The sequence below is a fragment of the Falco punctatus genome (genome assembly GCF_963210335.1).
Source record: "Falco punctatus genome assembly, chromosome: 3".
Classification (NCBI taxonomy): Eukaryota; Metazoa; Chordata; class Aves; order Falconiformes; family Falconidae; genus Falco; species Falco punctatus.
The window spans coordinates 107,001,260-107,022,735 of NC_137582.1; the positions used below are offsets into that span (position 1 = coordinate 107,001,260).

Sequence of the window (21,476 nt, forward strand, 5' to 3'; positions counted from 1 at the left end):
AGATCTGCGCTGAGGGAAGAGAAGCTACTGTTGGTTCAGACGGGCTCGAGCTCGCCGTGTCTAGATCTCAGGTATATTGGCGAAGTCCCGTTTTGTTACTTGTCTCCATCAGCCACCGGCTGTTCAGAGGCTGTGCTCTGGAGACCTCAGCCACCTTCCCGACAGGAATCCCCTTCGCACGGCCTGTAATTGTTGCTTAGTTTGGCTTCACAGACTCATACTCCTACTCTGATCAAGCCTTACTGTAAGTTGTTGTACACCTTAGTGATCGAGCTTGCGTTCAGCAGTGACACGTGGCCAGTGTCACGAGCAGCTTCATTACGGAGGATGTAAAATCCTGCCCGTGACCAAGAAATCCGCTTGACTGTAAGAAGCGTTTCAAGTTGTTAACCTGTTTACTTTTAATGAGTTTCTCTATTGGAGACAGAACTTAGCTGTGTCTTCTGGGAAACCCCAATTCTGCATGCAGTTAATGAAGCTTTCAAAACTCGGTTTTAATCTCATTTCCTTTGATTTAAAGTGCTCCTGTTTATGGACATCAGTAATTCCATCCAAAACGTTACATAAATGATAAAGCCCTTAGAATAGCCTGTCTCGTTCGTAGCACGTGTAAGGGCGACTGTTTCTAAACCAGACCTCTCGTTTCAGCCGTCTGGATAAAGGTTTGGCTGTGCTGGTCCGAGAGCGGAAGACAGACTTGGTTATCATTGAAGGCATGGGTCGTGCCATCCACACAAATTACTACGCGGCTTTGAAGTGCGAGAGCCTCAAGCTTGCCGTTATCAAAAACTCCTGGCTCGCTGATCGTCTCGGAGGGAAAATTTTCAGTGTCATTTTTAAGTATGAAGTGCCATGTAAATGATACGGCTCTGGTCAGCTGGGTGAACAGGAGCAGCAGAATGGACTTGCACTAGTTTTACTTTAACTGTAAAGAATGTATTTTTATTACAACAGGGAAAAGAGGTCACAGGAAATTCCGTATTTATATTGTGCTTTTGTGACTTAAAAAGCAACAATATGATTCACTCTATAGTATGCACACTCAAATATATATATGTATATCACTCATTGTTTATTTTGGTAAGTGTTTATTTTAATGCTGCAGTATTTGTGATGAAAAGACTTTATTTTTTTGTTCTGTGGGACATTCATATAGAAATATATTTAAATGTCAATGAAACCTTTTTTTATACATCTCTGCCTACTCTGCCAGCAATGACGTGGCACATACCAAACAGTTTTTCAAGTGCTAAGTGAATCCGACATTGCATTTTCCACATTGGCTTTTAAACTTACCTAAAACGTTTCATGCTCTTCGCAGTGAATTTGACTGAAGGACCGATCCACCTTCTAACCTCAGAGACATCGCTTAAGCTGTATTTAAAATCCAAGTGTCGTGATCTGAGAGTGCGTAGCAGATAACCGAACAGCACTAGTTTACCAGCAGTGGGAAGAACTCATAATTCCTCTTGCTCTCACTGTTTGTTCTTGCTAACAGCTGGGTGGGAGGGGGATTCTGCAACTATACTGAACTACTTAGCAGTAGTTGGAAGCTGAGTTTCACTAAGTTACCCTCAAAGCAAACGCATATTGCTTTATTTGGGAACACACAGCTGTTTTCCTGTGGCAGGCATGTTAGTTACTGTTGCCTTTGATTGTTTAATGCTGGGACTGGTAAGAATTAGTCTATTTGTTCATACAGTGCAGTTAAAGCCATTTCCAAGTAACTGAATTTGCTTTCCCCACTCCCCCTCCATCAAGCTGTGCAGTACATAAATGGTGTAGTTTAACCATGAGTTTGCAAACCACCATGTGCATGCCTCAGTCATTCCAGCTCTGACATGAAAAACAGCTTAATTAGAAAACTATTTAATACGCAGCTGAGAACTGTTCCCCATGAATTTCAAAGATTCTTCTCTGAGAGCAAGAGAACGATGCAAAGTACCGATTGCTCACTGCCTCACCCTTGGCCTGGTGAACTCGTACTTTGCTCTAATTGACCGATTACCAAACTTCACGCTCTAGTACTGCTGGATTACAACTTCTTCCTAAATACTGCTCGATCCCGTTAACTAGGTCAAAACACCCTCTGTAGCTGAACAGCGGAACTTCTCCTGTGATGGGAAGCTGACAAAGGCCAAGTCCATGTCTTGCATTTCTGAAGTCTGGTAGTTCCTTAGTTGCACCATCTCCTTTCTCGGATTCTAGGCCACCGCAGAGATGCAGTTCAGTCCTGCGTTTTTGGGGTTCCTGCAACGCCACTGTTGTTTCTGATTCAGAAATGACCTTCACAGTGACCAGCGTCTTCTGCTTCAAAGAGGGGAGAGGACAGTCTATTTATAATTGAAATTTTTAAGAAGCAGTTGTTCTTGATTAGAACAGTCAGATGAGAGCTTTAATTTTTCAAGATTGTACCTCATAATGTAATTAGTAAGCAGAGGCTTCACGTTATCCTATCCCAAGTCACTTACTCCTACAGGTGTTCATGTACTTACATAGTAAACTTCTAAACTAAATATGGATCCACCATCTTGGCCATCTCAACTTCATTTTACCAAGTCGTTAACCTCCCTTATTTTCAACAGTTACACTACATCCCTTATCGATTTTGGTTCATCCAAGCCACTTGATTCTCTTCTGCATCCAGCTCCACCACCAATCCAGAAGTGCTCTCTGTGTGTGTTTGTGTTTAGAAAACTAACACTCTAGGCTTGCAGAAAAACATCTTTCTACATTGATGTAGTTCCTATAAAATATATATGGTATAAACCTAATACATGCCCATTCCTTAAGCAAAAAATTCTTAAGCATTAGCCCTCCCTGAAGTCTCCTGGCTTTGTCTTGTATTTTCTTTTATACGTAGACGAGCGCACATTTCTTCTGTGAAAATGGAGCAACAAGATTTCTGAAAAACAAAAGGGGAGGAAACAAGGGGTGAGTTGTTCTGTGTCATGGAATCCACCTTGTAAGTGTGCACACGCCATCCGTTGGAATGGATGGAGAAAGCGAGGTGCACATTTGGATACTAGTGCAGTTTCATTTACATGTGTTTTCCTGCTTGTCAAATGACTTAAGAACAGCCATACTTGAAAATAAACTTGTTATTGATGATCTCCTGGCCTCTGTCCACACTCAGCATATGGGAATGTGGTTTGGCTGCCTAGGAATTGCAGTTTCTACTTAGTACTGGGGGGTGTGGGTGGTGTATTTTGTTATTGTTACCCCTCTTCAGGCTACAAAACTATCACGCAGTCCATGCTATGAAATTTCAGCATTTTAAGGAGTAAATATGTAGCATGCCTTCCTCCCTTGCCACACCACATTGCTGTCCTTGGAAAAAGCAAGATCAGGGTGAAAATCCAGCCCTGTGCGGTGGAGCACTGGTGCCTGGCTTATCCATGCTGAACGGAAGGGATACAAGGAAGTAGGACAGGAGATAATAACCGTCACCTACCTTTGCATGTCCGGCAGCGTGTCGGCTCTTATTGGAGAGCTCCACCACAGCTGCGATCACCCCCAGCGCCAGGCCGATGGCGAGCGTCAGGAAGAGCCCACCCAGAGCCTGGGGCTGCAGCGGGCTCCATCTCTCTCTGCTCTTGTGAAGGCAGCTGCTCTCCCACCACTTGTTACGCAAGTAGTCGAGGTCGCCCAACTCACGCAGTTTGAGGACAGCAACGGAGAGCTTCTTAGTCCACTGGGATGCTGGCGGCGGTAGAATGGGAGAGAGGGAAGAGTATGGGAGATACCACAGCCACTAGTCACATTTTTAAGCAACCGGCTGCTACAGCACCAAGCGGGGTTAGTTGGGAGCTGCTCCCCGGCTTTCGGCAGGTCATTCTGCAAACAGAAAGCACCACGCTGCGCCACAGGCTTTCCTTCGGTAGCACCTGCTCCTGCCCTGCCCATTGAGATACAATAGTACCTGCAGAGTAACGACTGAGTGAATAATACTGAGCGAAGGTACCTTGAGAAATAGAAGCAGACATGCTCCATGAGAGAGCAAACTGTCTTCTCCAGCAGCTACATTAGGAGCTCTGTGTCACTGGGACCAAGGCAAAACCAAAAAAAACCCCACAGGAACCAGCAACACCCCTGAGATTTGGGATTTTTTGCATATTAGAGTTCAGAGTCAGCGAGCGTTAGTGATAAGTCATGGACAGAATGCAGTCGCTGCAGAGCAGGGTTACTGAGTGGTTCACAGCAGGTAATGGCACTAATGCAGAAAACGTGCAAGTGTCAGGACCTGGCCGTGCCAGGCTCCCTGTCAATCTGCTGCTTCAGAGCCATGAAATCAGAGTGGGGAAGCGGGACGGGAGCGGTGGGTGCACAGTGACTAACCCTGGGTAGTGGCAATGCCAAATCCTCTGGCTCCGATAACTTCAGGGGCCCTGATCAAGTTGCAGTGCCTGGCTGCTGCCAGGTCTTGCGAGATGGATTCACCGATGAAGGCGTAGTTCGAGTCCATCACACGTTGAATTGCTTCCTGGTAGGTTTTGACCAAAACGTGTTCTCGTCTTTTGTCCATATATTCATAGATCATCTGATGGATGGGATTCTTGGAGTTCTGCAGCCCAAAAATCCAAGTGTTAAACAAGCATAAAACAATCATAAAAAAAAGTTATCTGCATATATGTGCAAGGCTTGCAAAACAGTTTGGAGGATAAGACACTTAAACCATTGCCCTTTGAGTTCTGCAAACTAACATAGAGCTAGCTCAGGATCCCTCTAGTGCGGGGTGTTGCAGGGGTACGTGTCACAGGTGACCCCCAGCTGGGGGAGCGCTGCTGTGCCAGGGGCAGGGGGCTCTGCAGGGGGGCTGGGCAGGCCGGGCCGAGGGGCTGAGGCCACTGGTGTGAGGGTCACCCCGGCTCAGCGCTGGGCCCTGCCCGCGGGTCACAGCAGCCCCAGGAGCTGCGGGCTGGGGGCAGGGCCCTGGGGGGGTCGGCTGGCAGCCGGCTGAACATGAGCCCTCCCTGTGCCTGGGGTGGCCAGGGAGGCCATCCTGGCTTGTGTCCAACCTGGTGTGGCCAGCAGCACCAGGGCAGTGATTGTCCCCTGTGCTGGGCCCTGGTACGGCCGCCCCTGGAGCCCTGGGCTCAGGGCTGGGCCCCTCGGGGCAGGGGGGACGCAGAGGGGCTGGAGTGTGTCCAGAGCCGGGCAGGGGGCTGGGGCAGGGGCTGGGGCACAGGGATGATGAGGGGCAGCTGGGGGGGTCAGCCTGGAGAGGAGGGGGCTCAGGGGGGACCTGATCGCTCCCTACAGCTGCCTGACAGGGGCTGTAGTGAGGTGGGGTGGGTCTCCCAGATAAAAAACCGACAGGACAAGAGGGAACAGGCTCAAGTTGCACCAGGGGGCTCAGATGGGATATGAGGGAAAATGTCTTCACCAAACGGGTGGTGAAGCCCTGGCACAGGCTGCCCAGGGAGGTGGTGGAGTCACCATCCCTGGAAGCATTTAAGAAATGCAGAGATGTGGCACTTGGGGACATGGTTTGGTGGTGGATTTGGCAGTCCTGGGTTAATGGTTGGATTTGATCTTAAAGGTCTTTTCCAACCTAAACAATTCTATGGTTCTGTGCTTAAATATTTCCCACCCACCCCGCAAAAAAACCCACAACCTTTGCAGACATTCAGTTAACGCATCCAGACATGACCTCCACCAGCCCTCACTTCCAAAGTACACAAGGAAAACCCCCGAAGACTAGCCCGGCTTTCTTAAAAGAGAACAGACTATAAAAACGGAGTCCTCTGCATGCTTTTCCCTCTGAGAAAAGGTGGAAGAAGAGATGAACAAACCAACAGATGCCAATCCACATTATTTGAAGTATTACAGGAGAAGTGATGGAGGCTACAGTGGTAAGGGTGCTACAGGACACAAGCTGGGTAGTTGGACAACTTGGGCCCAGCTTAGCAGTTGCACAGCAGGTGTGTATGTGCACAGTGAGACTCTCTGCACCTTGAAGAAGTAGAAAGTAGAGGAGCCGTCCAGTGTCCCAAACTCAAGCTTTCTTTGCTTCACAAGATCTTCAAAAGTCTGGATTGGCAGCTGCTCGCTGCCAGAGCTCAGCAGAGCGGTGAAGTTGGCGATGTAGGCGGCCAGCAAGGCGATGGTGAACAGCCACCAGACAGCAGCGATGACCCGCACAGAGAGCGCTTTGGGCCGAGGGGTGACACCTGCGTGACCAGAGGAGCCGGTAAAGTGTATGGGAGGTGATGCACGGTGAGAGAGAGAGCCAAAGGACCTCAGACCCCCAAGACTGAGTTAAAGACTTCCCTCCAAATAAAGGCCAAACTGCAAAACTTGCCCTGCAGCTGTGTAATGCATGAGCCTGGAAAGACCTACTGTGGTTGGTCTCAACCGCATCAACGCTGCCTGCAACGCAGTCGGAGCAATGCCAGCGGCCAAAAGCAACAGCAAAACCTCCACTCTACAAAGCACCAGTGCGACAGTTGGCGTGGCATTCCCTAGAGCAACTGCTACAGCAGAAACACATTCCTCAGTCGGAGCCAGCCATCTGTACAGTTCCAAGGAGTCTGTAATCAAAACGCCCCAAACTAGGAGTTCTAGTGCTGCCAAGTGTCCCTACTGGAACGCCTTTCCCCAGCCGGACAGCACACCAGTGTCACAGACAGGTGAGGGCTGGATATACAACCAGCTCAGAACACCCTGTCCTGCACCCAGAGCTTCTGTGCTGCAGCCCTCCCAGCTCACCTTGCAGGGCAAGCGCTCCTGCTCCAAACCAGAGGCTATTTAAGAAGGTAAAGTGGTTCTCTTCATTCTTTGGCTCGTTCCATTCACAGGGGCTCAGTCTGTGGGGAAAATGACAGGATAAAACCAGATGTTCAGGGAGAAAAAAAATGTAAATAACTCTGCAGTGTGACTGTAGCAGTGCAGATAGCCAGGAATGCCCTTTCCTTCCAGGGTAGCTCCTCCTTCACTGAAGTTTAACCAGTGAGAGGAATGGCTCAAGTGGTTTGCAGCAGTGATGGCTCAGGGGGTCCTGCCACAGGTTTGCCAGACACTTTCTTCCCCAGCTATGGCACTGCCCGGTCTCCCTGGTACACCTGAGTGGCAATACTGGCTCTGTCCTGTAACAGCAGACTGGAGGCTGCCCGGTGGAGCAAACCCTTATCTACAAAGATTGTGCATAAAACTAGAAAAGCAGCAATAGAGCTTCTGTTCTAGACTGCAGCTGCAGAGGGCATTAGTGCAGCCTAATCAGGAAAGGGGGAGAAAGCTGAATCTGCTGGGAAGGGGGTGGAGCGGTGGCAGAGAGAATCTCTTCCACAAGTCAGTGCAGGATACAGTGCATAAAAATACACATACAAAACCGCCAAACCAACACCAAAACAAGATAGACCTGCATGTAGGAACATGGTCATAGTTCAAAACAACGTCTGACAAAAGTGAGAAAGCAGAGCTGAAGCACAAAGACACACACAGCCTTTTTAGCAGCCCTAGGTAATCCACATCAAGACCTACAGTGCTCTTCGCAGGGAGATCCTACCACTTAATACGCAGCCCGATGTGACGTAAGCTTTATTAGCCCTGGTTCTGGACCTCTACAGAAGGTTCCTCAAAGCAAAATGCATCCTGATACTTTCTTTAAACTGAGATCTTTCCATAGCTAAGAAAGCATTTGACTTGAACAAAATCTGTGAAAGAAATTAATTTATACCTGGCAACAAGAAAGAGGCAGAAGCACGTCAGGACATAAGCGAATAAAAGGCCAGTCCAGGTCTCCTTACTGAAAGGAGCCAGGAAGTGGAAGAAGGACATCTCCTGAGAGGCCGTGTCTTTTCGAAGCAAGATTCCGATCCCAGTCTGCAGGAATGGTGTGGTGAAGGAGACCACCTCTTCCCTTGCTGACGTGACTGTCAACGGAGCCACTGCAATGTCTGCTTCCTGGAAGATGGAGATAAAAAATGATCAACCAGCCAACCCACCTGAAGATTTCTGCCACTCAAACAGAATGCTTGCTGGGGTGAGTGGGCAGATATCTACACGGCAAATCACTTCTGTGTTAACAGACAGCTATCGTCCTAGGCTGCGAGCTCCAGGAAATAGGACAGTATTCCAGTTTGCATTGGTCATAGTGGGGTGCTGGTTGGTATCTGGGGGTTCTGCTTTCCTACTACAGCGTCAGGCATGCAAGCTGAGGCTGTGCAGCATGAACCACATTGGGTTTGTTTACCAAAACCAGAAGGCACGTTCCTTTCTGTTTCTGGCTGCGGATTCTACGTGACTGACAGCTGGACACAGTACTGACTTCAGAGGAGCAAAGAAGGTTTAATTCAAATGTTACCAACAGATGACAGAACGCTAGCCACAGGGCATGGCACATGATGGGGTAAGATGTGCATTCAAGCATCTCCTTGAAGAGTCTAAGGGATTACCATTCTGAAAGAGACAAGTTTCACCTAGTGGTTAAGTTCAAAGTAAGTTTTCCTCAAAGCCATTATCTTTGTGCTGTTAGTGAGCTAAGATGTCTGTACAGTCTCTCAGATTAAAGCAGCACTGGGTAACCTCTGAGACAAGACAAGCACTGTGCCAGGAGCGCCTTGGAACAACGATTTCCTGCTATGGCCATTGTCTCCTTGCTCCTTAGTTTCCATATTTGTAGCCCAAACCCAACTGCAAGTCTTACTATTCATTAGATCTGCACCACAGGCAGGATGACTCCAAGTTGCTCAGTCCCTGAGCAAATTCTAATGAGGTCCAGGAGCTGCTAGCAGCACTGTTCTTTCCTTCTAGAGCTGCAGTTTGTCAAAAATACAAATTGAAAATTACCTGTCTTAGAATTTCGCCAATCATTCCTGTCCAGTTCCCACTGGAAGAGATGGCACCATACTGCCCGTCGCCCACCACCTTCACCTTGTAGCTGAAGTGAAGCATTGCAGCAAGTGCTTTCAGCAAATCAATGCAGTATCCCTCCAGTTCTGCACTTCTCACCATGACGTAAGGATCTTCCTGCATATTGAGGGAAAAATACCCAGTTATGCGCTCCCACAGTCTGCAATGCAACTGACTGTGAATTAAACCACTTTTTTGGCAACCCCCCCACCCAAACCATGCCACCACCACCACCCCCCTCCCCAAGACCTCTGTCCACATTATCAAGGACAACATTTCCAAACTCGAAAGATATTCACTGGAGTCATGTGCCACCACTGGTCACAGACTACAGCTCCAGCAGGGCAGACACATTCAGCAAGCCACATGGACCACAGAAGTGACAATCTCTAAAAGCCCAAATACATTTCACTTGGCCCATCAAAGCACCAGACGAGGGGCACATGCTGGTGCAGGACCTGACACCAGAATCAGAAAATTTACTGCTGCAGCTTCTTATGAATAGTGCTGCTTGTCTGCTGCATGTGGTAATGCATCTTCTCTTTTTTTTTAATGCCCTGTTTCTAATCCTCACACGTGTGATCTTCACATATTTCCACTGCAGGACAGAAACAACATATAGGTAACATTGCAACTCTTAGATGTAGCTAAGTGTATGCCCTGTGCATTTTGTGGGTTGATTTTGATGGTCCTCCAATCCGCCCACTGCAAACTACAGAGAGCTTCCACCTCTGCACCACCAAGCCAGCACTCCAAAACCCAGTCTGTGATGAACAGGGGTATCAGTGTCAAAGACAGCCCGAAAAACCACCTGCAAATATATGGGTGGGGAAAAAACAGAAAAAGGCAAAGTGTAATTCTAGCCATCTCCCAGCCACCACCAGCGCTGTGTCACTGCCTTACCAGGATTGTTGTGACAGTCAAAACTGGAAGACCCTCTTCAGGCCCCCTTGAGTCAGTGCCCTGCAAATCAAAAAATGAAGAAGGAAATAATTGGATTTTAAAGTCCCAGACATGGCCCCACTTCGCTAAGGTTTATACTATACCTCAGGAGGTGTGTGTGCATGTGTTAAACCAGCTATAGATCTGCCCCTGTAAGCTGCAGTAATTTCACCACCGTTGTTCCCTAACAGTAATTAATAAACCACAAGCATTTAACTTCATTGCATGTTGTCAGCACACTTTGTCAGAATAAAAATCATTTTGAATATTGTCACAGTTCTTCAGCTACACAGGGCATACGGTCTTCCAAAGAGATCCGTTCCTGTTGCAGACAAAACAGTTATTGGCCGGTTATGGTCTCATCAGAGAGCAATTCCAGGAGACTCAGCACAGTAAGAAAGCTGAGAGGAGGAGGAAAGAAAACCTGGATTCACTTCTGCATGGAATGCTGAATTCGAGAGTACCTCTTCCCAGCTCACAGAGTCACGCAGCCCCAGACGGTTTCTGATCAGTACTGCTGCGGAACGATTCAAGCTTTCGCCATTTGTAAAGCAGTCTTAATTCTATGAGATTTGTCGGTCTTCGATTTATCCCTTTATTCTAAGCTCACACAGTGATGTTTCTAGACAGAAGGAGAGAGCATATCTGTGCGTGTACACACACATGTGCAGTACGAGATCTGCAAAAGAAGCTCCAGCTCTTCCAGTTGTTGTTTCAATTGTCTCTTTGCAATGGAGGGATTCGAGGGATGAGCTTTGTCTTTGAAGCTGTGATCAGAAGTGACCTAATGCAGGGTGTTCTGGAAGCAATGTTATTGCCAGATAAGCTACAATTTGCTTTTAGGCAAAAGCAAAAAAGTCACATAGAAATGTGACTCTCAGGTCTGTTTAGAACATTTATGCCTACTGAACAAGAGAGCAAATAAAACAAATGACCAAAAAATCCTGGCCTATCCCTCTTCACTCAGCTTCTCCCACTAGTTACGGAAGGTTTCAATGTGGTTCTTAAAAAAAAAATATCTCAAGAGCATACTACCACTTGTGTAAATACACCAGAAGAGTATTTTACTGGGCAAGAGTTGCGGGGTGTCGGTAGCAGCATGGGGGGAGGGGTGGCACAGGGGTGACTTCTGCAGGGGGTCAGGAATGGCCCAGTGCTGGACACAGCCATTTCAAGGTGTCTTAGATGTGAACAAAACAGAGCCACAGTGCACCAAAACTGAACGAATCGGACAAGTTTATGGTGCCTGTGCAAAAAGGCCTTTAAAAAAGGGTGGTAAGTCCAGCAATGCTGGAGCAGGAGGGGACGCTAAAGACAATGCCAGGTCAGGAGAGTTGGCCAAGCAGGGGAAAAGGAGAAATAAGAAAGCTTATTTTGGGGGGGGAGCAGGAGGGACAGCAGGGTGGGAGAAAGGCCAGTGAAGAAGAGCTGCCCCAAGAGCAGAAGTGCAAGAGCTGCCCGAGGAGGGACAGAGGGGAGCTGCGGGAGGAGGCACAGCTCTAGCGGGGCTGCAGCCAGGGGAGGAACCTGCCCAGGAGCAAGCAGGAACCACAAAACACTGACCCCAATCTCCTGTGCCACCTTGTTGCCTCCCCGAGGGACTGAGCGTAAAATGTGTGCAACAAGGGGACTGGAAGCCAGGGAGACAGGGCAAGAGAGGGGCTGAGATGTGTTCCTCTGGGTGTTTTTGTTTGCTTGTGCTTATTTCTCAATATGGAATCAACAACTAGAGGTCTATGCTAACTGAACCTGATTGAAATTCCATGACTTTCCCCAAAACTCTCTTTTTGACAGGCATCCAGCATCCTTCAAGCCTGAGAAATGAGCTGAGAGTCAAGTGACGCAAGTTCTGTCTCTGCCTATGCCATTTGGACAAATAATTGAATTTCCCAATGCTACCATAACCAACTCCCCCATCATTTTTGATTGGAAAGTCCTCAGGACAAATGCTGTCCTGCATTACATGAATATATACATGTTCTAGCTGGTTAGATTTCCAGTGGCCTTTGCCATCTTCCTTCTAAAGCCCGAGGAACTGCATCCCACACAGACCCTTTTTATGTAAAGGGCAAATGTTTGGAAGTAAACCACACACCTTAAAAACTAATAAAGGCATCTCTGCACGTTTATATGTGCCTGAATTTCCTTTGATGTTTAGAAATCTATAAAGATCATAAATGATGCAATAAAATTGAGGTTTAAATTCTACAGAGCAGGAAGACAGGGCTATAGGCAGATTCTTCCCTGGGGTATGACTGAATTTTGAATCCTGGACAAAAGATTGGGTTAAAAAAAGAAGAGAAAAAAAAAAACCATAGGCACACAGACAGACTTAGATATGGCCATCACTAGCCACGCAAAGTATATTTACAATAAAAACTCTTCCCAGATTAAAAGCATTGTACACTATAACCACATCTATCTCTGAATTTAAAATGCAAACTCTTTAGCACATATGCCTTCACTGGTAGCTGTGCACCGATGAACGTAAACATACCTTACTCACAGCGTCATCACGCCTTGCAGTTCCTGAAAAAAATACAACAACAAAATCAACTTCTTGCAGGGCTTATATTTACAGCTCCTTAAAAGGGACGTTTCCTACCCTCATTTCATATTGCACTTAAAGAAACAGAGTGACTACCCTTGACTCAGGCTCACAGTGCAGTTGGCCTGCAGTGATTTTGCCAAGTGTGTTTCCTTGTGCACAGCACAGCGTTAGTGTGAAACAAACAGAAGCAAAAATAGACACAGCCAGATTCAGGCTGGAGAAGCTTCTAATTGTAACTTAATGATTATGGCTGTCACTCACACCCTGAGGAACGGATTCTGCAGAATTAATTGCCTTATTTCCTTATTGCTCTCCCTGACAAGGTGAAAAGGCTGCTCTCCTGCTACTTCACGCAGCTAATATTTCCCGCTAACTCCTGCAAAACCTTGTTGATACCCTTAAGGAGAAGCCCTGTAAACAACCAAAAGTTCATCACCATGAGGTTCCAGGACAGAAGGCTTTCTTATTCTTCCCTTCCCCTCCTACTAATGTTAGGTCCCTACGGTCAAAGCAGCCCAGGGGGCTGCAGCCACTGGGGTTAGACATCTTGCTCCACCATGTCCTCCTTCACTCCCCCTTTACATTATAAGCACCCTGACTTTTCATCCCTGTGAAAGTTAAAACCTCCAAAGGGGCCATGACTAAAACCAGGAACCAACAGTGACAACCCTGAGGAAAGAGGGATTTGGAAGCCTGTCTTGTGCTGTCTGTTCCAGCAAGGAAAGGGAGGAAGGGAAGTACATACACCTGACAAAGAGTGCCAGTGCGATGAGAGCCAGTGCAACCCTGCAGACAGCATCGGAGCGGACGTCAAATGTCAAATTGCCACATCTGCTACTGAGCTTTCCTGTATTACTTCTCCTTCCATTCCTCAGTTTCCCATTTGTAAAACCAAGGCAGCGATACTCCTCCCTCTTCGGTAAAATCACCAAGATCCACCCATAAAATTACCACCGCTGAGTTTTGCCATGCTTCTGGGTTCTACTCCCTGCTCTGCTGGGTGACTTTTAACAAGTCCTAATCATTTGATTAAATCATTTGATCCACAGCTTCCCTCTTTGTAATACTCGGGAGAATACGTCAATCCCACCCCAGCTGCAAGAAAGCTAAACTACAATGATCGAGATGCCAAATTAAAACCACAATTTTGTCAATATATGACTCCTTAACTGCCCAGGATGTTTTTTCTAGAATATGCACAGCAGTGCTCCTTGGAAAAGCCAAAAATCCCTCAAGAGAAAATAAAAAAATTAGGGTGTTTTCACTCTTTCAGGCAAAAGCTGTGAGTTTTTCATTAAATATAACAACGTATTCATTCATTATGTATTATTCATTCTTTGGTTTTGCATTTTCTGGCCTCGTGCTGAACTCCACATTATCGTAAAACAAAACCTGTTTTTTCCCTCTCCACTACAGTTCTCCATGGGAGCTGGAAATCCTCACAAAGGAGGTCTCTTGTCTCCCTTTAGAAACTCATTAAAGCCAGTAAAAGCTTTTGGAGGCTCCTTTTTGAAGACCTGCTAGGGTTTCTTGGAAGAAAACAGTCTGTACTGAGGGCTTCAGCTCCCCCACAGCGGCACTGGATGCAGCTGTTCAAAGCCCCATTCTAAGAACTCCTGAAAGGACCATAAGTAATCAAGTTGCAGCACTAACTCGAAGTTCATTGCTGTGACACTTCGCAGAAGCCAAGTCCTCATTGTAAGGATCTTTTGTGAGAGTCTACAAAAGCAGAAGACAAAGAAAAGCAGCTCATCCCTCTGCTCTTGTTCCCGCCAGGCTGGTGGCTGCAGGGAATGATGGGGATTGCAAAAATCACCCTTCTCCTTGCCCCTTCTACTGAGCACACCCACCCTTCTGATGGGAGATGGCTCCCTGCTTAACTTCTTGTGAAAAACCTCGTAGCACTGTTAAGAACTGGCCACCTCACCCCAGTTTTCTACCCCATCCTCCCTCTCTAAGCTAGCACCCTTGCTGTTGCATCCTTTACCAGCATTTCTCCTTTTGCAGCAGTGACCAGGAGACAGAGCTGACCTAAAGGAAGCATGCTGGATGAGCTGCATTAGAGTTTTGGAGTATGCTGGGACACCCAGGATGAGAAAATTCTCGGTGGGAGAGAATTTGACTATTGTCACAGAAGCAAAGGGCTGAATTATCTGTAATAGCTATGCAACTACTGACTCGGGGTGGCTAGGAGGTGGGTGTGCAAGGTGGACAGAGGAGACAGCAGAGCGAGTGAAGTTGCTCTCCCAACCCTCAAAATAGAGAACCAGTTTTGATGTCCCAGCAATTTTGTGAGGCCAAGCTGCTCCTTAGCCTGAGTCTGGACTGTGGCAGAGAACACCAAAAAGCCACAATAAGAGCGTAACAAGAGCACTTGCTGTTCAGTTGCAAAAGCAAGGTCCCTGGCTCCTCGCACAGAGCGAGGTGTGATCTTATGGCTGGTGGCAGCACACAAGTCCCCGGCAGGGTCCCCTCACTATCCCTTAGGAACTTCAGGAGGAATGCAGTGTTACCCTTTTCCTACAGAAAGTCTGGGCACTCACAGAGCTGACAACTTCTGTGCACTAAATCCCCTCTTCTTCCCCAAACAAGCCACGAGCAGAGGGGTAAACAAGTAACGTGGAACACACTACTCACAGCACAAGTTAATCAGCGCATCTTGCCACAATTCAGGGGACCAGAGATTAAAAAGAGTGCACAAGCACACTTTTAACCACAATCATGGTGTTCAAGGACACCTAACCACCCTTTCTCCAGCTTTTTCACCCCCCCTGATCTTTGTCATATGATTTACAGCTACAGCAGCAAAGACACTCAGTAACAGCAGACATAACGCGATCAGGTCGCAATAACGAGCTGTGACGAGGCAGGCCCTGGCGATACCGTGATAACCAACTGGAAAGCAAATTCTCAGATTACGACAAAAACCCCTAAAAAAGAGCTGTTCAAGACTGAAAGAGCTAACACTGCGCAAAGAACAACAAAACCAGATTTGGATGCAGCCAACATTTTTGGATCATCTCTCTCACCTGCCTGGCTTGATTCTCCCAGGAGCAGCAGTGCTGGAGTCACACAGAGCACGAAGTGAAGAGCTTTGTCCATTGGAGCAGAAATATCTACTGTCTAAAGGAAACTTCCTGCTAGAGATGAAAGGGAAGTGGTTAAAGCTGGTTTGACAGTTCCTGGTTGCTGGCTTAAAATCAGCGTGTCCTGGATTTACTGCACCTCATCCTGGAGAGCCCCTGATTCAAACAAACCTCTCCAGGTGTGAAAAGACAGTCGCTTCTGAGAGCAGCCAGAACAAACACTAAAAAAAAAAGTTTCTGGTGAACACTCCCCTGCAGCAAAAAGGCTGTGACCAACCTGTGAAGTGGGTTTACCCACCGGCTGTTGCACTGCACCTCTCCCAGCTGGCTCTGCACAAGGGGGAGGCGTGCGGACCAGGGGCACACGCCCAGGGGTCGCAGGGCAAGGCCAGGGAGCCGCTGGAGCCCGCTGCTCCTAAGCACTGGGCCCTTACGCTCTGAGAAATGGGAAAGTGCTATTAAAAGACATTTTAGATTCGTTTTATAAAGTAATAATTAAAATCAGTTGCACTAATAGAGCAGCCTCCTCTAGGAGGTTCTCATTTGCAGGGGGCTTAAAAGCAAAACCTTAATTTCACTTTCCATTTGGGTTGCAGAAAACAAAGGTGTTTCTTTCATTGGGCACCAAAATGACCTGAAACAAAGCTGTTTCACCTGCATCAGGAGACACCGGACATTGTTTCTGAAGCCTCTTTTGGCTCAGCCTCCTGCTCTTAACTGACCAAGGAAGGAAAACGGGCTAGGGGTGAAAACCAGCATATTTTATTAACGATTTTAATTTCAAACTCTGCAACCAAATTTCTGCACGACTTGAAATAATCGTACATTTGTCAGCAAAACAGCACCAGACCTATGAAAAACAATCAATGCCAGGTTATGTTCAGTCTCCAGCTGCTGCAATATTTTTGGTTGTATTTGTTGTCATAGCATCAAACAAGGCTCAGGGCACTGTTACCCCAGAAAGTATAAAAATTATTAAAAATGCCCAAGAAAACTTACAATTTAGGAGGCTATGTAGGCAAAAAAATCCTATGTATGGTAGTACTTGCTTCTGACTGATGCTCAGAAAACACTGGCTTCAGTTAATCTTACCTCATCAACTTTTATGAATTCTTTCCAAAACTGCACTCCTGTGAAAACTCTTGACGTTACAGCTCAGCAGTTTCCCTCACTCACTTTTTCTACATTTTTCACATAATAAGAGAGGTGAATAAAATTTACAGAGAAGATTCTTTCTGAGTGAAATTTAAATGGTGTCTTTTTTTTTTTTTGGTTTGTTTTGTAAAAAAGACTTTAAAACAGGACTATTTTGATCCTTGTGAAAGGATCAAAGGAGAGGACTGACATTTGAGTTATGGATCAGCCTACATTTTCTAAAAAGTAATTGTAGAATACAAAGTGGTAGTAGCTACTGGGAGCTGTTGCCAGAGCAGCACATGAACAGCTGAACCAGCCCCCAGGGCACACGAAGGGAAAGCAGCAGTACTCTTCAGGTTGAGCCAGTGAGGCACTGCGTTTATCCTGGTAGATTTAACCTGTCAATCAATGCTGCTTTTTCCTTACAATTTGGTACATGCTACAAAATGATCTTTATTTCAAGTGTCCTCCTTCAAAATAAACTAACCAGAGCTGGTAATATATTGTGTACGTCTTGGAAAGAAAGAGCTGTTAACACACTGGCTGCTGACTGTCTAAAAGAACAAACAGAGTGTAAATATCTGAAAAAAAAAGAAATTTTGCAAAGGCTAATACACTTCCCTAGCTCTAATTCAGCACTCAAGTCATTTAACAACAAAGAGAATCAGTCAGAGAGAGAATAAAGGGAGGGCAGAGGGGTTTAGTGCCTCCCAGTGTGCAGAGAGCTCCTTAGGTACTGCTCAAACTAACCATTGCAATATCCATCCATCATCTACCTGAGGAACTACTACAGTTTTCTCCTGCTGGCTTTACAGCAAAGCAAACCAAGGATTTTAAAAAGTTACTTTGCTAGAATTAGCTCTCGCTCCTTAGCAGGTTTTCAGTCTTTTCAAAACGCAAACTAAAAAGACATCATCACTCCTCAACCAGTCTTCTGCATGCAGAGCTGAAGGCAGGCATCGGCATTAAACCAGCAGCGGAAAAGATGAACAACCAGCAGCTAGGAAGGAGACAGCCTGTTGCACACAGGCTTTGATCCTTGTCATCTAGAACAAGAAGAGCAGTGACTGAAAGGCAGTATCTCACCTACAGCAATTCCTTTTGCCTCTCCTAGTCTGTTTGGCTGGCTGGGTACTAGCAGGAGCAACGCGACGAACAGGCACAATGACACTGCTGGAGCACTGAAGGCTCGCAGGCTTCAACGCTGTTATAAAGGGGAGGGAGGGGCCAGGCTGAGGGGCTTCTGCAGAACGTGCCAGCTCCTACCGCAGGCTCTGGGGGCACTTGGGTTTGGGGAAAGGGAGGAGCAGACGACACCCAGCAAAAAGACAGTGTTTGGAAGCAGTTAGTCCAGCAGCTGAACACTACATTGAGGCTCAGAAAATTACCAGCTTGCTGTGCGGTCTATACAAGTCCTCGCCATTCAGAACAGCATCCGATCAAGATGTGCCCATCGCTCCCGTCTGGTGACAGGCGAAGCTGCTCAAGACTTTCTCTGCTCTGTGACTGTCTTGGGAAATCAGTCTTGGGGGACTCATGTACAACAGCAAAAAACCCCAACCCCCAAACTGTTACATCCATCTAGTATTGCCTTGCAATGCCTAGACAGCTGAAGGAAGGTCTGAGCTTCAAGGTAAACTATTAAATTCCCCTCTGTATTATACAGTTCTGTTTAATACATAGGCACAACAGTGAAATTCCTGTCCCCTTCACCCTTCCATTTACTAGTTTCACTTCAAAAGTGAGCTCAAGTACAACGCTGCCAAGTGGCTGATTCTGTTGGGACAGGTCATTTATAAATACACACATCAAGGCACTGTAATAACAAAGAAGCGCCTTCACAGGCATTCAGCAGAGTAAACTAGTACAACTCATCTTGCAGGGGAGTTGGAACACATCCACGCTTAAGTAAGAAATGAAAATTTATGCCCTGCTTGACTTTAAAGCACTGTTCAAGATGGAAAACTCTCCAGCAGCTTGCAGGACTTGGCCTTCTTCCCTAAGCTGCTTCTATACATGCCACTGTGTAAATTAATTATTAAATGTCAACACAGCTTGCCTTCTGCAGAGTCAACAACTGCTTACGTTTCAATAAAAAATGCTTAGAATACTGCATTTGGTGATGCTTGCCCTAACAGAGTTCAAGGGCTTGACTCAGCTCACTGCAATTAAGGGGAGCCCTTACATCCCTTCCAGTGCACTTCAGATCCCAGATGGTGTAAATCATTCCTGCAATATAAATCACGGCAAGGTGCTAAGATACGTTATAAATGATAATTACATCCCCACTATAGGACAGAACAGAAAAAGAATCCAGAAAGATCTACGCACCTTGGATTTCTCTCAGAGGTTTGGCTTCTTTACAGGTTCATTTCCAGGTGCTGTCTTTGGCAGTTTGAATGTGATTTGTTGCTCACATTCTCACCTGATAGCCCTAGAGGTTCTGGCAACAGGTTGCAGGTTGGGGGAAGTTAGCAAAAATCAGATAAGCTGAGGTTTCCAGCTACTTTTCATGAATATTTTCTAGGCTTTAAAAAGATGCACATCATGGTGTGTGATTTTTTGCAGCTGACAGCTAGTAAGGGCTGATAAGGTCAACTACAACCAGCTGAAAGCATCTCAGCACAGAGGAGTTTTCAAAGATACAATCAAATGTTCATCAGCAGTGTTGTTAAACACTGAATTGGAGGAATACAGACCATAAATCCCAAGTCCAGCCATGTATAATACACTGCTTGTAATTTGGAAACTGGACTGCTGATCTTGCAATTTAATGAACTGAAAACCACATACGACCAGTTCGACGCCTCACAGGAAAAGCTCTGGACAAGAGAAGATACTTGTCTCTACAAGCCAGCAGGAGTAGCTACAAAATGGGCTTTCTCCCATTGTCCATGTGATTGATGGGTGAGGTATAGCAAGGATGCGCTCTCACAGAGCAGCAGAACCCCCTCCCCACGCTGCCTTTCCCTCTCCATCCCTGTTTAGCAGCTCCACTGTCAGGTATCAGACAGCAGCTTTCCTGTCAGTCACTGACATTCTAGAATGATTCCAGCTGCCTTTCTGCATTCCTTCAACCTGCAGCCAGGCCCTCGTCCCGTTGCACGCCACCCTGAACAGGGCGCACAAACGATCGTTGTGCTGCATTCGCAAGTGTCTCTGGCCTGGGTTTGGATGGCTCCTATGGATTCCCAAGTCTGTGGTACTACAGGCATGCAATTCCAGTAAAAACTTGCAGCTGCTATATGGCAAGCAGTGAAGTCGTTACAACTGCAGAGTCATTAACTACGTTAGCACAAGGCGTGCACTGACCACTGTGGTTTCACGCTCAACCTGCCTCTACGCTGCATCTGCCCACAATTTCACACAGCGGAGGGAGAATCTGCTCTTTCATCTTGATTATCATACGAATGGTAGAGCAGATCCTCTAGATATTAAGAGCAGCGAGGCATTCGTAAAATAATAATCAGTGCTGCTTGGAACCTCAGCTCCTGGCTTCCTCCACTATTACCAGATCTTCATTGCTCTCCTTACCATTTCTGACAGCACCCTGCCAGCTGAGAAGATCTGAATAAGCAATTTTCCTCTTCCCTGATGAAGGCTGGATGAATGAAGAGTAAAACTGCTCAGTAAGCTTCTGCCACTCAGCAGTGTAGGTACCATGAAATAAATACCTTTCAGAGGAATAAACGAACACATCATTAATGGTCTTACGTAGTGTAACAAAACAAGCTGCAAAGGTAGTTATTTGGAAGCAGAAGGGCAAAATTCATACATACTCTCGTAAGTTAAATCCAGGCACTGTGTTTTTAAAAATATGAACAAAGATGAATGTTTTGAAGCCCTACATGATACAGCGTTCTGTGAGGTGCATTAATTTAAGAAGTATTGCTTAATCAATTAAAGAGAAAAGTAATTTGATTGTGAAACTTGGTCTTTGAAAAGACACAAACAGGCCTTTTAAACATTAACTTTCTAAAACTGTGAAGTTGCATGTACTTTCTTGCTTTAAAGATAAAAAAGCAGCAACTCCCTGCAGCTTTTCAGCCCCAAACTGAAGTATTACAGAGTGACTTTTCGTCTAAAGAATGTTAATGAAATTTTCTTTGTGTTAAAACACAATATGAGACTAATCTTGGCAGATCACATATTCTGCTGCTGATTTACCTTTTTTTCCTTCAGAGACTGCAATGATATTGTAGGGTCACTTCAGTGCATGTTCCAAACCTTTGTTGCACAAACCTCAAGGGCCTCTCATCCAAATTATGAAGACAAGCAATGAAGATCTGAGCCAGGATGGAAAACCGAGAGTATTTTTAGACAAAACATATTGAAGACCACTAGAAAAAGATTTATTCAGAGAATTTAACCCCTCCCAGCCCCTATCTCCATGTCACGATGATATAATTAGCTACAGTTAGCCCTACATTTTGGTATCTCAGAGTTTAAATGATACTAACGTTAGAAACCAAGAACACCTTTCTTGCCCTGCAATCCACAAGTTGATGACCATTACCCAAGACAGTATAAACTGAGTTCACGCACTTTCACTGTGCACTTTACTGGGACAGGAAGAGAAGAGATTTTTGAATGGACAGGTAAAAAGCAAATTTTTTGCTGTAGTATTTTGAGCCAGACCTTCATGCACCTCAGTGACAAAACAGGACTATCTTACTTAGAGAGCTGTAACAGAATAGGTTAGGTCCTTGCATTACATCTGGCTACTAATTACATGAGTTCCCCTAGAGTCTTCATCTACACAGCCATCACTGGCTGCCAAACAAAGACATCGCTTTGAAACAAATGCCAGTCTCTACCAATACTTGCATGTGTTTTCGTGGACCTGAGATAAATTGAGGTGGATCTGAAACAGCTACCACTCTGAAAAAGAGTAAAATTAAACGTTA

General features: G+C 46.1%; 2 protein-coding genes across 8 annotated transcripts in view; one reads left to right on the top strand and one right to left on the bottom strand.

Annotated features, from left to right (window-relative positions):
* PANK4 (pantothenate kinase 4 (inactive)) overlaps positions 1–3,113 on the top strand; it is a gene marked incomplete at its 5' end in the record, with an annotated part of 25,964 nt that extends 22,851 nt beyond the window's left edge. For both annotated transcript variants that reach the window (XM_080381270.1, XM_080381273.1), the window contains 2 exons: positions 3–71; positions 649–3,113. In XM_080381270.1, coding sequence (XP_080237396.1) covers positions 3–71; positions 649–862 — 283 coding nt within the window. In that variant the 3' untranslated portion in view covers positions 863–3,113. The remainder of the gene's footprint in view (positions 1–2; positions 72–648) is intronic.
* Positions 2,774–21,407, bottom strand: LOC308061382 (putative glutamate receptor). 6 transcript variants are annotated; one of them, XM_080381282.1, is made up of 11 exons: positions 20,737–21,407; positions 15,376–15,483; positions 12,293–12,324; positions 9,757–9,816; positions 8,791–8,970; positions 7,679–7,905; positions 6,712–6,809; positions 5,956–6,173; positions 4,339–4,564; positions 3,455–3,702; positions 2,774–2,905 (listed from the first exon to the last, which is right to left on the bottom strand). In XM_080381282.1, the coding sequence occupies exons 2-11, from the start codon at positions 15,446–15,448 to the stop codon at positions 2,804–2,806; spliced, it is 1,464 nt and encodes a 487-aa protein (XP_080237408.1). In that variant the 5' UTR covers positions 15,449–15,483; positions 20,737–21,407; the 3' UTR covers positions 2,774–2,803. The 6 variants fall into 6 exon arrangements, with proteins under 6 accessions (XP_080237408.1, XP_080237407.1, XP_080237406.1 ...); XM_080381281.1 differs by having other exon boundaries at positions 20,104–21,407; XM_080381280.1 differs by having other exon boundaries at positions 15,376–15,486; positions 20,104–21,407.
* Between the last annotated feature and the right edge of the window lie 69 nt (positions 21,408–21,476).

Bases quoted from the DNA above. Each gene is read 5' to 3' on its own strand.
- LOC308061382 (XM_080381282.1), bottom strand. From the start codon at position 15,448: ATGGACAAAGCTCTTCACTTCGTGCTCTGTGTGACTCCAGCACTGCTG. The intron at 12,325-15,375 runs GTGAGAGAGATG...TATTTTTTTCAG, and splicing joins GGGAGAATCAAGCCAGGCAG to GAACTGCAAGGCGTGATGAC. The intron at 3,703-4,338 runs GTTAGTCACTGT...TACCGCCGCCAG, and splicing joins TGGCATTGCCACTACCCAGG to CATCCCAGTGGACTAAGAAG.